The sequence below is a fragment of the Populus trichocarpa genome, chromosome 8, assembly GCF_000002775.5.
Source record: "Populus trichocarpa isolate Nisqually-1 chromosome 8, P.trichocarpa_v4.1, whole genome shotgun sequence".
NCBI lineage: Eukaryota > Viridiplantae > Streptophyta > Magnoliopsida > Malpighiales > Salicaceae > Populus > Populus trichocarpa.
Genome location: NC_037292.2, coordinates 7,439,706 through 7,457,097, shown reverse-complemented (window position 1 = coordinate 7,457,097; position 17,392 = coordinate 7,439,706). Strand labels below are relative to the sequence as shown.

The 17,392-nt window shown below is 35.1% G+C and overlaps 2 protein-coding genes across 2 annotated transcripts; one reads left to right on the top strand and one right to left on the bottom strand.

Annotated features, from left to right (window-relative positions):
• Positions 1-628: 628 nt before the first annotated feature.
• LOC112328393 (small polypeptide DEVIL 4) lies at positions 629-1,106 on the top strand. The gene has a single exon (XM_024606723.2). It carries the CDS (start codon positions 745-747, stop codon positions 883-885), a length of 141 nt encoding a protein of 46 aa, XP_024462491.1. The 5' UTR covers positions 629-744; the 3' UTR covers positions 886-1,106.
• A 6,645-nt stretch (positions 1,107-7,751) lies between these two features.
• LOC7488338 (SUPPRESSOR OF GAMMA RESPONSE 1) lies at positions 7,752-13,559 on the bottom strand. The gene is made up of 6 exons (XM_002311399.3): positions 13,239-13,559; positions 11,245-11,383; positions 9,688-9,874; positions 9,109-9,608; positions 8,141-8,536; positions 7,752-8,029 (listed from the first exon to the last, which is right to left on the bottom strand). The coding sequence occupies exons 1-6, from the start codon at positions 13,244-13,246 to the stop codon at positions 7,973-7,975; spliced, it is 1,287 nt and encodes a 428-aa protein (XP_002311435.1). The 5' UTR covers positions 13,247-13,559; the 3' UTR covers positions 7,752-7,972.
• Positions 13,560-17,392: the final 3,833 nt, after the last annotated feature.

Genomic DNA, 17,392 nt, shown 5'->3' with positions numbered 1-17,392 from the left:
TTAAATGTGCTAAATTATCCATGGATTGTGACAACACCATTGTATCATATGCGCTCATGCCCCACATGGAAGGATTTATATATTCATAGAGAGTCAAAAGAATTATTAAGATGAGCTCACTATAGTCTTTAAACATGCTGAAAAGGTAATTAATATTGCTTTGATATGTAGGATTCAACTCCCTTCTATTGTCTGTTTAGTTGGATCCAACAAGAACACAAGCAATTTTAAAAAGAGAAGTTAAGAAGTAGAATTATTGTCAAACTATGATCCCATCATCATCTACAAATTAAGAGGCAGCCCATAAGCTAAGAAATTTGTCACCTTATTGAAGTAATGGCCGACCCACTGTGCTGGTGGGTGATGCCTATTTTCCTACACAGGTAAGGATATGGTATAGATTATAGAGTATGACGGGGCAAGAGAAGAGGAAGGAGATGGGGGCTTGTTTGGATTCTTTTTATCATTTTCCTTGGAGCGTTTGGGTATGGTGCCCAAGTGGGGTTGTGGGGGCTAGTTGGCATTGTCTGGTGGGTTTAGCGACACTGCACGCCCTTTCATGCCCCATCGTTGGCTCTTTACTAGACCAGTCTGAGCTAGGACCACACCCATCTTACTATATAAACAGCCTCCCCTTCTTGCACTTCCATTTCAAGCCAACTCACACAATAGCTCAAAAATCATTTTCCATTCAATTCAACCAGTGACCCCCCCTCCAGAAAAATAATAAAAAAATCACTAAAGATGAAGATGAACAGTGCTCGCATGGGGAGCTCAAAGAGAAGGATTTCAAGCAAAGGGCTAGGAGCTGTCCTTAGAGAACAAAGGGCTAGGCTTTACATAATAAGGAGATGTGTAGTCATGTTAATATGCTGGCATGATTAACACTATGATCTCCTCTTAGCCATAGTTACGGCGGGGATAAGTAATCTTCCCCTTTTTTTCTTCTTGGTGGAGTGTAAATAGCTGCGGCAGGGCTGGAAATTATTATGGGAGAGTTTTTTCTTTTTCTTAACAAATTTTGTTATGGCTTGGCCTTATGGGGCTTCGATAATCAATGTATACACCGGATAGTATGAATCAAAGCTTCGATATTATCTAACAAATCATTGCAATTGTTGATGCTCTCCCTGTTCCTTTTAGTTTTCTAGCTTTGTATTATTCTTTTTCCTCGGGGTCATAAGTGCGCATGGTGATCAATATTTGAGCGTTGCCTTGTGATTTAGTGGTCTAGCTAACCCTTCACTCCCTACCTCTTCTTCTTTATTTCCCTTTTAATTTGTTTTGGCATGAATGAATGCTTTACTTCAGACATATATTGCATCTAGATTTTACTTTCTTTGATTAACCCTGTTCGATGCCTCTAGCCATCTCAATTTGGTTGAGACGTCATTTGACTAGACTGTTCATAGTCAAAGCGATATTACTATCTTCATGTTCAATAGGGGGGGGGGGGGAAACCCTTCAATATCTTCTTTTCCTCTGTGTTTGCGCTTCACTCATCTGAATCTCTCGAGGCATGTACAGATTCATATTGTAAAAAGAGTTGCTATAGGTACATCTAGGTGTTATCTCTGCAGGAGGAGAGGTGGGGAGATCCTCTCTTTTGCTGCCTTAAACATTATAAGTTTCTATATTTGTTAGAATTAGGCAGCTACTGCTAGGATTGCTGATTAAGATCAAGATAAAGTTCAGAATGCGGAGGAAGGAAAATTGATGCATCTCGAAGTTGTATTCTTTTGTCCCGAGTCTCTAAATATGCAAATCCCATAACTAGAACTCCATTGCAGTAAAACGAAGAGGGCGTGGAGATTAGAAGGAGATAATATTCAACCGTAAGATACCAATGTGAGATTTTCATTGTTTTTACAGCCATGATAGTAATCATCATGGATGTATTCAAACTCATTTATGTGTCAAATCTACTTGGTCCAGTTAAAGAGAATAAATTATTCAAAGTATTTTGAAACTTGTACTGTCAATTTACACTTTTTTTTCTTTGTTTCTTGTTTTTTAGGATGAATTTGAGAGCTAATCTTGCTCGCAACAGAAGCACAAAAAAGTAGCAACTCTTTTTGTAGATTTGGATGACTGGCTAAGGTGAAGGTGGGTTTGGATGGAGGCAGCCGTATAATGGACCGTGAGGTAGATGTAGGTCCATTAATCATTTGAAGTGAGGATTAGCTGTGATGATATTGCAGAAGCCCTTACTGTTTAATCATCATGTTATCTCCCACCTATCTCTAAGACACGTCCAAAAAGGCGTCAAATTAAGCACAGAAAATGGCTTATCATTGATGCTTTCCAAATCCTCTGTGTCTATCGATGTCGAGGCAGTATTTCATGAGTACATTAGATCTCCTTGATTTTCCTTGAGAAACAATCCATCCCTTCAGCTGTCCGCTTTGATCAGGAGTTTTGATGGCTAATAGCAACTAATTTTCATATAATTACTCGGTAAATGCATGGTCTGTTCACCAGTCCCTTTCTTGCTAGTTCTTTCGAAAAAGAAGATGAAAACAGTAATTGTATTCCAAGGGGTTTTTTGGATCTTCCTTGAGCCTCTTGTTGCGGTGGCTTTGTGGTCAAAACTCATTTTGTGGGCCTCGTGAATTATTGGGTTACAACCCATACTCACGTGTGACACGTGTACGGTAAAAGATGAGTGCTGCGTCTAACAGCACCCCCATTTTTGTTTCTTCTACTGTATTGTGCCTGTGAACAAAACAGAAGTAAGAAGCGACCGAGTCAAATGACGGATTTTGCTCAGCCTCCATAGTCCATACATCCATGCATAGTATCCTCTGAGGCCATCTGCACACCAAGACTGTAACTTCTTTCATCCGAGGATAACACGTGTCAAGATCGGTTCATACCTTTTTCTTCTTCCTTTTGGATATCTTATGATGATGAATTTGACCGTGACATTCCAGTTTCCAGAATCTAAGCTTTTTATCCTAGGGATTGTAAATTTCTAATGTTGACTGAAAGAAGTGATATATGGGATTGTTTTACGCTTCTCTTTCCGTTTTGGATTCCCATCTTTTAAAATGTGAGAAGATGCGGATTTTATTAGTCTTAATATCTTAAATCTGAATACAGAAGAATTTCATTTTAGAACAAACATGAAATTTAATTTCAAGATAATCTGGCACCTGAGATAAATCTTAGTCATTACCAAACTCTTCGTACTTCAATAGTCAAGTATACAGATATTTAATGATATAAAAAGCTTGGTTTAAATTTAAAAAATAAAATTATTAAATAAAATCTCGTATTATAAATTTACTGTATAACACCAGCTGCTTGCCTTTTCCTTGCTAAAAAATTCGCGACAGGTATAGAGTTTTGAACTGAATATTAAATTCATTCCATGAAAGGTATGATAATTTAATTTGAACTGAGTTTAATAGTTTAGATAAAATATCACAAGGCACATCACTACGTACGTGCATGAGTGCCATCAAAACATTAAAACTTAACACGCCATTTAAGCAGTAAAAAAGCAGAAGTAAAAGACCGGATTTACTGCTGAAGATGGAGGTGCATAATCCAATTGAATGGAGAAGGCTGCAGACGATAATGGTTTCTGACATCCACAAAAATGGCAATAAGGTGAGACATATTGTCTGCATACTGTTTGCAGAAGGGAGTTCAAATGTACAACTGTTGCAAGATGTTGATGATGGCAGTAATATTTTCCAACGCACGTGCCTTCCTTCCTTTCTGGTAAAGGGTGAATCAACTAACATAAATGCATCAACAAACATGTTTTCCGTTGTTTTCTGTAGTAACTACCAGCTAGTAGTGGGATTTCTTTTTTAAAAAATAGCATAGATCTCCAAAAGTTTTGTGAAAATAACGTACTTTGAAAAGTTTTTTAAAAATATTACAATTTGAACACAATCATGTTTTAAAATATTGTTTTTATACATAATTGTTATTTGTAATAGTAGCCGCATCTAACAATATTTTTCTACACAACCGTTATTTGAAATAGTCATTGTTTAGTGAATGTTTCAAAACATCTTCCGTTTACAAATTAATTAACCTCAACAAAAATCAATTAAATATTTTATGAATATCCAATGGTCAAAAGATAGATTGAAGATACAATGTCCAAGAAAAAAAAGATGAGATAAGGTGATCTAATGTGGCAGGAGAGATAAATAAGGGAAGAACAAAAATAAAAAAAGGAATGGGTTACTAGGAACAAACCAGGACTTTGTTTTTGACACACCCAATACCATGATCTTAATGATACGATTATAACTACACCTTGAAAAAATATCAAATGAGATCATAATTAACCTTAAACAAAACCATTAATAAATTACGACTATATTTAGTGATTTTTTAATGTATAATTAGAATTGTTTCAACGGTATTAAATATGTTGAAAATAAAACTTTAATGTATTCTTGATGATTTATTTTTTTTTGGCCTTTGAATTTTAAATTTTAGTTTTTCACCATTATATTTTTTTTAATCTCATTTTTAATCATTAAATCTTTATAAAATCTTGAATTAATTTTTTATATATATATGTTAATTTAAATGAAAAAACATGATTTTTTTTTTAGCAACTATAGCGGTCGGTTGTTTTTAACTACTATTCTCGTCGACTGTCGTTTTCGATCTATGTTATTTTTCTAAACTTTTCTACGGAAATGTGTTTAAATTCTAAAATACTCCTGGTAGTCGCTAGTGGGTCAGTAATGTCAGGTGAACAGAAGCTGAGTTTTGCAAACTTAATATTCTGCTGTCGGCCACATAAGAAGGTGCCACCTCTCACTCTGTCCTGTCTAAACAAATAGAGAAGGAGATGACCCGGAGGTGATTGTCAAAACAGCAGCTTTTATGAAGCCCACGTGCACCTCCTCATCTTAAACCCCACCATGTCTGATTCCTTTTCAATCAGCATCCAGCAAATTAAATAAAGAAAAAGAAGCTGAGCAAGGCCAGGACCAGGCACGGGGACCCCCGATTTTTCTCTGTTATCAATAATTCTTCGCTTGAATGTTGCCTCTGTGCGCGTGCGCGTGTGCGTGTGTAATGGGCCATCTCAAAATTAGGTTTTGAAAATTTTCAAACAAGGTCTCGAGGTGCTTCAGCTCAGTTACGAAGTCCACATCGTGGATTTTGCAGGCAACTAAAGCTTGTTGGGGGTATCAAGCCATTTCCCCCCTCTTCGTTCTTTAATGGTTTATGCAGGTTAATTTTGTAAGACAGCAAATTAAGCATTCTCCAACAGTTCACATCATGTTGTTTTGAATGTCCATGCGCTTATGAAGTCATTTTTGTTCAGAAGCAACATAATCAGAAGATAATCAATATGTAGCTTGACAGGCGAGGAAGAAGAAGCCTAGCCTTCTGGAAGGATTGGTTAAAATTAAAACATGCATGGGCTATAATCTATTGCTATAAATTTACACAGTTCATTACCAATGACCAAACGTTTGTTTTTGGGCTAAATTGATTAATGGGCAAGTGGCGAGTCGTTGCTTGCTGTGGCTTGTGGTAAGCAGTATGCCTGTCGTCCACTCGTGGAGTTCTGTTAGTAGATGGCAAGGGCTTTGCCGCCAAGCAGAGGACGAATGGTCCTCTACAAGGACAAAAGTAGTTGCTCATCAGACGACAGGCCATTTAAAATTCACTGACATGTTTCTTGCAAAGAGGTGACAACTGACAAGCAAATTTACAAGCAGGCAAGAAACAGTTAGCCCCGCCAGCTGAGGCGTTTGATAGTAGACGACCGCTCGTTTAGAAAACAGGTGAACTATTTCTGAGTACTCAACTGAAAAACAAGGTTTAAGGCCTTGCTGCCTGTCTAATTACAGCAAGGATGGTTTGTTTTCTAAGTGAGATTATGCTGCTACTATCAGGTATTGGGCAATATGACTATGAGTTATCAATCCGATTTGATCAACCTGGTCTCATAATTTTATTATATAAGAAAGACTTGATCATTTATTTAAGACTAAATGAAGAACACGCAGCATTTCGGTTCTAGCAGATACTGAGCACTTGGCTGGTCGGTAGTTGGGTCTGGTAATTAGAATCATTGTCTCTGTTAAGAATATTTTTATACCAATCATTCGAAGGTTGAACAACTAAAACCCGTGTTTTCCCGAAGGTGGAAAGGTCTTGGCAACTAAAAGATTTCATTAATTGACTTAAGAGAGTCAGCCCATGATTAGTACACCAACTAGCATTTATCAAGGATTAGCTCCACTTTATCTTAATTACACGAACCTGATTAACTGTTATATGATCCAAAACCTGATAGCTAGTATGCCCTTTAATGAGTATCAAGTGATTAGTGTCTTAATAAAATCATGTCGTTGATGGTTCTTACTACCTAAACATGAGAGATACTTGGAGTTCTGAACAACTTCATGATATTATCCTGTTGCTTCAATTTTGTAACGCAGTTGGAACCAAATGCATGAACATGCAAGGTACAGACATGGTCCTAGACGAAATAATTGGCATTCTTTTTTTGTTAGAGCCCAAACTGGCCAGGGTGTAGAGGTCCTATCTGTCTGTTTCTTTAATTGCATGATGGCACCGAAAGCGAGAGTAGCCCTAACCCTAGTATTGGACCCTGAGAACAACACCAATACCCAGCTTCTCTTGCCTTTTCCACGAGCAGGTTTGGCTTCGACACTGAAGGGTGTCCTACTTAGGTTGAGAAATGTAGTAATGGATTTTTTTAAAGTATTTTTTTATTTTAAAATATATTAAAATAATATATTTTTTATTTTTAAAAAATTATTTTTGACACCAGCATATTAAAATAATATAAAAATTTTAATTTTTTTCAAAAACACTTTCAAAACGCAATCTCAAACACGCTAGAACAGTTCCCTCACAACATGCTGCCAGCCAAAGCATTTACTAGGATGGGTCTTATTCCAGCTTCCCCACAAGCAATCATGCTGCCCATGTACAAAACAACCGTGCCGGTTACCTTTGAACAGATGATAAGGTTTGACCCGGTGGTCTTTCTCAAGCCATTTTCAGGCCACCCTGTCCATTCTGGTAATGCTTTAACAAGTTCATGAATGTTTCGTGGTACTCCAACCTGTGTCGCTCACTTTGACTCGCTAAATCCATCTCCTTTGTGTTTTCCTCGGTGTTGACATACAATGAAACCCTCCAATAATTTTATGTTCCACTCGTATTCGACTGAGCTTCTTAAAAGTTTAGCATTTAATAGCACACAGTTGTTTAAGTTCTATCCCAGGTCATTGACAAACTAACTTGCACCAAAATCCCATGTCCGGCTGCCCAACACCCATCCACTACCAGAAAAACTTGAGTTTCGAATCACTAGTCTTGATTGGACTTGGTTGACCAATTTCCCTTCAGACAATAGCTGCTCTATGTAATAGCACACAGGGGATGCTACCAACTGCATAAACCAAGAGATTCCAACCCCTCAGTGCAAGCTGGGTTTGTGGCCTTTCACTTTCCGAGTGACCTTTAGTTCTATTCCAGGTTACTAGAAGCAACTAATCATGAACTTATGCAACACTGACTTCGGCACCGTACTTTTAGAACGTGCAATGAGTCAAAACCACTATCTAGAATGAAACCCATGCAAAGGTCAACAATGGGCATGCAGATTACCCTTTGATGGTTTAAGTTTCTAACATGTATTTGAATTCATTAGCATCAAGACTTGGAACTAGATTCGGTAACAAATGCTAAATTTTTACTCTGACGTTCTTAAGAAGAGAGAAACGGACGATAACTTTGATCCATCCCATAGCAATGTGTAGTTAAAAATACAGCATAGGTTATAATAATAGTAACTTCGCCAACATGAACGACATTGAAGTTATCCAGCAAAATATTATAGTTTCAAAATGCATCCACGCGGAGTTAAAAGTTGAAGAGTGAAAAAAAGTCAGAACATAAAAATGATCCCCCTTCCACGATCAGGATTGAAATTGCACGACCATGTTTAGTCAGCCACCCTGCCTTCACCCCATGCCATAAAGCTATCCTGTGATCCAAATTCCTTCAAAATGCATTTAAGGACAGCATTAGCATTAACAAAGAATTCTGAAGCAATAACAAGATGTACTGTATAAGACAGAAGGCACAGAAAATGTTGGAGATGACAACATACAAGCTGGCTTAGTCTGAATTCTGGAGGTGTATCAAGTTCTATGTTTGCTGGATCAAGTTCCAGATTCTGGCACTCCTCTAGATCTTTCTTTAAGTGCTCTGGCCCCAAACGAGCATAATCAGAAAGACCAGATTTGCCACTCGCTCCAGTCCCATGTCCACCCCTGCTTGGGGATTGGCTCTGAAGAAACTCATCGCACAAAGATAGCCCTTCCACAAGTTGTTGTGAATCCAACAGATGTTGTGACTCACTGTCCCACCATTTTGTCCCTTCCTCAGCACAGTTATCATTATCACCTACCATTTGATCAACATGATTTTCCATCCCTGGTTGGTCGTTGTAACAGGGGCTTTCATGTTGAAGATTAGCCTCTTCTAAATTTTCAACCCCGGGATGCTAAGGAGAAACCACGAGGGGCGCATGTCAGAATCTCCTTATCTCATAAGCAATTTAGTGTAAGGAAATTAAATTCCTGTAGTTGCAAATAGCTTATAGAAAACCTTCCAATTCTATCAGTCACTGGACACCATATTTCTTTGAATACTGCTTCATGTCACAAATTTGACGACACAATCTCATGAGTACAGAAATGACAGGTTTTGTAATTTAATTCAACTTACTCTTTATTCAGTGAGTCAAGTCATGTATTTTTGCCTTTCTGAAATTTGTCCTTTTCCTATTTCTTTGGAGATAATTAGTATCACAGAGGATGAGGAGGCTAAACAATCCAAAGGACAATCAACTGGCACAATTTAATCATGCAACTAACTTTATTACAGGCAAAATGCAGTCTTACAAAGAACAAGCACCCAAAATTTGAATTCCTTGAGACTGCATTTCTAAAGGATGAAAAACAAAATGCAGACTATAGAGGTTATGCTCCAAAATTTGACAAATTTGAGCTTTTTCATGGCAAAGAAACAAAAAAAGATGCTCTTTAAGACACGATCAAAAGGAAAAAATTTTACCTCAGCATAGGGTTCTGTGCAAACATTAGTAGATTCCTTTCCCAGGTCAAAATCTTGGCATCGCCTTTCAGCACGAGGTGGGTCAGGAGTTACAGACTTGGGAGTGACTGGATCTACTTTTGCAACCACTGCATTAGCAATTTCAGATAAATCTTCTTCAGTTTTTTCTCCCTTGTTCGCTGCTTGTTGCTGATAAAATACTTTGGAAACTACATACTCTCCATCCCTCTCATCCTCCCCTGTTCCCAGGTGATATTGATGCATCACCCAATTAGTTTTCTCAGCTTTACCTCCTCTGACAGTACTTGTGTAAAGAACCATAATCTTTTTACACCCTTTCTGAACCCCATCCAAGATCACTGGTTTGGTCCTGCCAGTCTTGTGCCAGCGGACATCACCAGAATCATCACCTTGAATCTTTCGACGCTTTCGAGTCCCAGTATTGTATGCTTTGATTGCTCTATGAAAGAAGTGGGATATACTGCCATCTTGCTTAACACCTAAAAAACTTAGATTTTGAGAGCTAAAACTAAAGACTTTAAGAATCAAAGTTGAAAATCAAGCTGACTCCATACCAACCTGGTAGATTCTTAGGATGGGTATAGCAGATTCCATCATCATTTTCAACAGTTGGAATGAACTCTTTAATAAAAGGATGAGATTTTATGCCTCCATTGCCAGCTTTTGCAAGTAAATGCCAAATAATTTCTTGATCAGAAGGATCAAATTTCACCCCTCTGGGTAATCCAGGCCACTCTTGAACAACCTGTAGACATTCAGTCGTTCTAAATGTTTAGAAATGCTTCAGGGTAGTTTGTCAAAAATTAACTTGGTGAAAAAAAGGTTAGCAAAGAAGGATCATTCTGGCTACTTGCCATAATAAATAGCACCAAGGAACAAATGGGGCAAAATATGGAGAACAATAGACAGAGCATACACATACATTCATACAAGAAATATCATGGATGGAGAACGATAGACAGAGCATACACATTCATACAAGAAACATCATGGATTCAGTTTAGGTTTACAAACCCAATCTGAGCCCCCTGTACTATTCCATTCATTTAATCGCAGAATCACACAACCGTAAATCTTGAACCATGATCCACCTATTTCTCCCAATCTATTTATTCAGAAAACTTATTCTTTTCATGCCTGTATAAAAGTTAAAAGTCCTGTGAAAATTTAAACCCCGATGCATCATTAATAATTTACAATGATCACATTGCCATACAGTGGTGCATGTTATTGCTTTTTTGGTGGATGGCTGCAGCTAACGGTGTTGCATTGATACCACTATGGAGAAGAAGAAAGTCCTTGTATCATTTCAAATTTATAATCCAATAACAAGGGCTATGCATCCCCCAAAAGTAATATCAATTTCTTGAGATTTAATGCTTTCATACACATGCACAAACATCAGAGAAACTTTAGTTCCTGAGTACACAGACACCAATAAATACATTTACTTTATAACATTGCAAAAAATTATATCCAAACATGTAAAATATGAATCAGATATAGCAGATCAGTTTGGCTTCTGTAATCATAACAGGGAAAAGGTTGAGAAATATCAGTTATGAGGGAAGTATAACAGTAAGCAATTTTTCTTTGAGAATTTCGAACGTTTACCTCTCCCACTTTATTCATATGTTTTACTTATGATCAAATAAAATACAAGTTGAACACCTAAAATAGGAGAATGTCAAGTCCCTCTACAATAAACATGTATGAGTCAAACAACTTCATTGAGACAACCAAACTTAACAAATCATTACAGAAGGATCACAATAAATAATAAATTAGAATATTGATGGGTACTGCATGATATATTGTGTCTGCATGTAAAGAAAATAATGTCTTCAGCTACATTTAGATATAGAGATACATGACTTAAAAGATATTAGAAGAAATGAATTGTAAGCTATTGAGATCCTCAAGAATTTCATAAAACTTAAAATGTTTCCATATGTAGCATGTGCCATATTAGAGACCAACTTTGCATAAACTTTCAGTATATATTTCACCTTATTAGAATCAATATCCAAAAAAAAAGACATGCTTTTAATGATAAAATTCAATACATTATCATTAGAGAACCATTATGAGGTTTGAGAGTGGTTAGGAACATACATCACTGTTGTCAATAACATGGTGGCAATTTGGACAAGTTTTACAAGGATCACTCTTCCATGCAACTCTTTCATGATTACTTGCGCTAGAAGCACTCTTGATTTTTGTTGCGAATCTATTACCATCCACCAGCCATGGCCTGGATACATTTAAAGAAAAGGAATCAAAACCATGATCTGGGGCTACGACACTGACTAATCTTAACTGCAACTAGAGTTAGAACACAAGTACTGAAACAATCTCAGAAACAGACAAAATTGAAAAGAAAAAACAAGACTTAGGGCCTCAAAAATACATGTCAGTAGGGGTGTTCAAAAAAACCGACCAACCGATTAAACCGAACAAATAGAAAAAACCGAATAAACCAATTAAAAAATAAAAAAAAATACCCGGTCCGGTTCGGTTCCGGTTTAAAAAAGCTTAAACCAATTGAAACGGACCAAACTGGACCGGTTTAAAAAAAAGCTATATAAAGAACCATCCCTAACCCTAAATCACTTTCCCCCTTTTCAGCTGCCACCCCCCCTCTCCCTTTCCAGCCTCCCCTCCCCTTCCCAGCCCCCATGTGGAAGACTTTGATTGCTGGTTGCTTTTCTTGAATTTCTAAGTGGTTGCTGTGATTAATAGCTCAGATTGATATTTGACATCAAATTTTCCTTTGATTAGGCTCAGTGATGAAGATTAGCTTATCCAAATACCACGGTCCGGTTTTTCTGGTTTTTTATGCTAAAAAACCGACCCGAACCAAACAAAACCGGTTCGGTTTGAACCGGTTCTCGGTTCGGTCCGGGTAATATTAATAAGGAATACTATTTTCCGGTTCGGTTGAATTTTTGGGTTAAAACCGGACCGGACCGGACCGTGAACACCCCTACATGTCAGTTAGGACCGGTACCCCCATGCAGTCAGATGATGCAGAAACATGTACTGAAATATGTCATAGTGAATCACATTTTAACACACCTCCCATTGATAACTAAATGGCTAATAACAAGTCACAAACTTAAAAAGAATATGATGTCTACAATCTTATCACAGCCTACTTTAAATGTATTAAGTTCCCTAAACGAAAACTAAAATGGTGTGAATACGGGAACACAGTTCGAAATCTACAAAACTACATGGCTGTACCAACCGCATGGAAATGTTTGTTTGAAGAATAAAAGAGCCATGAATTTTTATCTCCATGGATCTAATCAACACTCTATAAAATCCATGTTTCAAGGACATAGGATTAAAATCAAGGATATCACAACCATGAGTTCTTCATCTTATAAAATAACATCAAATATCTGTGTTGAAAATCGCTCTTAATGACACAAGCAATTTGCCATACCATGTGCTTTAACAACATCAAGATGAATATCAAGAAAATTTCTATGGTGACATCATCAGGTCACCATTTGTGCATGTAATGCCACAAGTACACTTTCTGCCTAAAAATTAAGAAATTATGGTTACAGAATAAAAAAATTCCTCTTCCCGACTTCATTTTTAACAAAAAAATTAATGAAATTTCCATAACCCCACCATCAATGGACAACAACAAACATACAATAATAATCACAATTAACTAAAAGCATGATCATTATATACACTACCATTGACAATGAAATTGCATTCACCCACAATGCAAACACGGATAAGAACCAACAGTAAAAAAAAAAAACTTTCCTTTTGAACCTCTATATCAAATTAAACTGATTACCAAGTTGAGATTACCTCAATAAGCTGTAATATTCAGTATCACCTCCCAAAAACTTCAACTTAGAAACAAAGCAACCAAATTGACATCACACCACACACAAAGACCTATATTAACAAGAACCCAGATGATCTTTTATACCAAACAACCGATCGACATAAAAAGTCATTGCAAAACTTCCATTAACCCATAACTATTTAAAACCAGCCCAAGTTAGAAACAGGTAGTAATACAAGATTATGCATCTACAATGTGATTCTTGAATTTAAAAAGGGAAAAGGGAACTTACCCAGCCATGAGAAAGTAGTAAAAGATTGATCAAAGAATCAAAAGAGATTCAGAACCATAAAGGGATGGTCTTTCTCTGTTCTGCTTCGCTTCTCTCTCTCGGAAAGAAAAGGAGGTTATTTGGAGGTACTGTTTCTTACCATTTTTAAGGCGCCCCCCCTAAATTGGTGGTTTGGTCATTTCAAGGAAAAAAGGTGTCGTTTGAAATTTGAAACCGTGTTTTCTTACTGTTGTGTTATGTACGATGTTAGTGAAGAGGAGGGAATTTGTAATAGAATCATTACTTCCTGGGAAGTGGGGCTGACTGCTGGTTGCTGCAGCAAAGCTGTACGTACGCTTACTCATACATTCACCAGTTTGCCTGCACTTTAACTATCATTTTTAGCAAGTCATTTAAAATTTTATTTATTCGAATGCAAGTTAAATAACTTCCAACTAATTCCGAACTATTGCCATTAATAAGGAGGTTTGGAAAGAATATTTGCGATCGTGGTTGATCGTGATTTTAAAAAAAATTGATTTTTTTATGTATATTTTTAAATTATTTTGATATGTTGGTATTAAAAATAAATTAAAAATATTAAAATATATATTATTTTATTTTATTTTTAAGTAAAAACAATTTAAAAAACAATATTTACCATACCATATTATATACATAGCAGTGTTTGTTTTCATGGTGTCACTGTACTTTGAAAAAAAATAATATTTTTTAAAAATTAATTTATTTATGTTTTTTATTGTTTTGGTGTATTGAGATCAAAAATAAATATTTTAAAAAATATATATTATTTTAATATATTTTTATATAAAAAATATTTTAAAAAACAATTACTCATACAATATTAAAATATTATCTTTCAGACAACAGTTGTTAGGATCCAGAGACAAGGTAGACCGAGGAAAAGATTACCATACAAATGGCTCCTCTTAAATGTATGCTCTTCATTCTATATGTTTTTATTTAGTGCTCATTAACTAGTGTGTAGTGTGGTAATAGTTTTTTTTAAGTGTATTTTATTTAAAAATATATTAAAATAATTATTTTAAATTTTTAAATTTATTTTTAATATTAGCATATCAAAACAATTTAAAAATAAAAAATATATAATTTAAAATAAAAAAATCATTTTTTAAAAATAAACATGGCCACGTCACGAAAACAAACACAACCGAGGACAACGATTTTTGATGCACTAAAACGCTATACAGTTCTAGTGTGAGGAATATGTATGGTCTACGTATCAGTATGTATAAAATAGGAGTTTCTGTACGGTTTTCCTGTATGAGATCGTATACATGGTCTCAATAAATCAGAAATGTTTTCACTTCCTACACCTTCCGTGTTCGTATATTTTCCATTTTTAAGAAGTTTTAACATTCTTTGTCGTCATCAAATACCATGCTAGCTAGCTAGTTCATTTATATAAATATTTTGTTAAAATCTATAATGTCTTTTATACATGGAAACGTCTCTAAATTATGTTTTCACGATGCCCAGTTACGTAGAATTAAGAGAATGCATGGAATGGTAAATAAATGATAATGGTCCAACGATGGCATAGATAAGCTGATCGTTTTACAAATCCGAAAGCATGACATTAAAATAACATTATGAGAATTTCGACACAGTTAATTAATATCATTTTTAAATAATAAAAAATTCAGACACTTGAGCATTCCTGTAAAAGAAAATACATTAACAATTCAAGTAGTATTAAAAATAATAAGATCTTTGTAGCAAGATTTTCACTCGTCAGGTACAATGTGTTACAGTCACACTCGAATTCCAAAGTTCCCTTAATTTCTATGCACTGTCTGTAGATTGATATATTTCCTAATAATAAATTATTGTTATATAGTAGCACTCGGTAAAATATTCTTAATTGTTGAGACTTCAGGATTTATTTGAAATATATGCGGTCAGAAGTAAGAAAGTTGTCTTCTGGGTCATGGAAATCAAACCACAATCACTGCGTGACTTGAAGAAATATATATCAGACTGGATCGGACACTATAACCGAAAATGAACTAAACTAGATAAATACATGCGCATGTCTTTTGTTACTCCCTAGGTTAAAAAAAAATCAATTAAATTCCTGCATGTCCCTAAATTCATTTTAATAAAATTGGTCAAATCCCAGTCTAAAAAAACAAAAGTAAATGAGTGCTAGATAGATAAATAATATGAAAAACTATAAAATTCTCTTCTTTTTTTTGTTAATGATTTTATTCCACCCTTTATGATGGAACAAGGATTCTGCCATGAGAACAATTTTGAACAAGACCAAACATCTCACGACTTGTTCTCGAGGTGCACACCAAGCCTATCATACAGCTTAAGAGAACATTATAAAAGCCTTGGATCTATGCTGAAAAACAAGGCCCAATAAAATATATTTTTATTATCCGATCATCGCCAATCGAGTTTGCTGCATGAAAGAGAAAAGTTGTTCGTTTTTTTTGGACAGGCTTGTTTTCCCTCGTGTGATTTTTTTTCGAATATTCTTGGACAGTATAAAGATCAATCATTGCCGTGTGCAAAATATACAGTAAATACCTCACAACTTTAGTGTCTGTTTGGAAATAAGGTTCCACTTGAAGTATAACCTGCATTTTATACTTAAAAACATTATTCTAAAATTTTCACTAACAAAACTGAGATTGCACCACAGGTGAACCTATGTAAATAAGTTAGTGGTGATCAGTTTCAATTTGGTTTAGTTTTTATAAAAAAAATAATTAAATCAAACTTTTTAAAAAAAAACTAGAATCAAACGAAAACCGGTTCAAACTAACCGGTTTCAGTTTGATTCGGTTTTTTTAGAACAAAAATATGTTCAAACCGGTTTGGATCGGTTTTTTTGGTTTAACTCGGGTTTTTTTCCGGTTTTTTCGGTTTGGATTTGGTTTGATTTTTTCTGTTTCATAATTATAAAACCAAAATTGAACTAAACTGGTTAGTTTTTCAATAATTTTAATCAGTTTGATCGGTTTTTTTTACAATTTAATTTTTCTAATTATTATTTTTTTTATTTTCTCAATTTAATTGTTTCCTCATCTGTAAAACAAAACAAGTGGGACAATTGCTTCACAGGTGGTCTATCTATCTCTTTTTTTTTCTCATCTATCTCTTTTTTTTGTGTTTATTAATCTTTTTTATGTGTTAATATTAAATATATATATATATATATACATATTATTTTTATATATTTTTAAATAAAAAATATTTTGAAAATCAATATCACCATACTTCTAAACGACACTTACGGTTTAAATGCTTAGAACACTTTTTTTTTTTATTTGATGTTGTTTTCTTTCATAGCCAAAATTATTCTATCCATTACCTTGTTAAGAGTAATTATATAATAAAGTAATTATATATATATTTTTAATCATGAAAAGGACTAGAATATAATATATATAATATACAAAAATAAACTTTTTAACACAAGGAATAAGTTGCCTCTACCATGAACATGGAATATTTAAATATATTAACTGCCTCTATTGCCGATGTAGTTGAATGGGATTATGTGAAGACGAGTACTTAACCCTTTTTTTTTTTTTATTAAGATCATTTTTTTCATCTCTATGAACTAAAAAACCATAAAATAAACTATTTAGATGGTAGTCCAGTGATAAGAGCTTGACATCAAGAAGTTTGCTCTTTCTGTGGTCTCAGGTTCGAGCCCTGTGGTTGCTCATATGATGGCCACTGGAGACTTACATGGTCGTTAACTTCAGGGCCCGTGGGATTAGTCGAGATGCGCGCAAACTGGCCCGGACACCCACGTTAAACTAAAAAAAAAACCATAAAATAGAATTGAAACTTCAAATCTATGCATAGAATTATAAAAAGTTTTTCACAGATAAAAGATCACAGATCATGTTAAGAAATGAATTTGCAATTCCATTAAATAAATAAAAAACGGATGGAGTTGTGTTGGAAGAATTCCTTTCTCGTCATTCAAATTAAACCCAGCAAGATTTTTTCATCTACAGTCTAGTCTAATACCAATCAACACCTATCGTGGAAATTGGGCATCCATGGTGACTAGTCGTTGAGCTTCAAATCTAAGAAACGTATTCTAAAGCAGAACCTATGGAAATTGGAAACTAATCGAGTAATGGCCATGGATACGAGTCAATGGC

Excerpts from the sequence above, each read along its gene's own strand:
- LOC112328393 (XM_024606723.2), top strand. The coding sequence starts at position 745 with ATGAAGATGAACAGTGCTCGCATGGGGAGCTCAAAGAGAAGGATTTCA.
- LOC7488338 (XM_002311399.3), bottom strand. Across the intron at positions 9,609-9,687 it reads CCATCCTAAGAATCTACCAG|GTGTTAAGCAAGATGGCAGT; the intron begins GTTGGTATGGAG and ends TAAGTTTTTTAG. Across the intron at positions 8,537-9,108 it reads GCACAGAACCCTATGCTGAG|CATCCCGGGGTTGAAAATTT; the intron begins GTAAAATTTTTT and ends GTTTCTCCTTAG.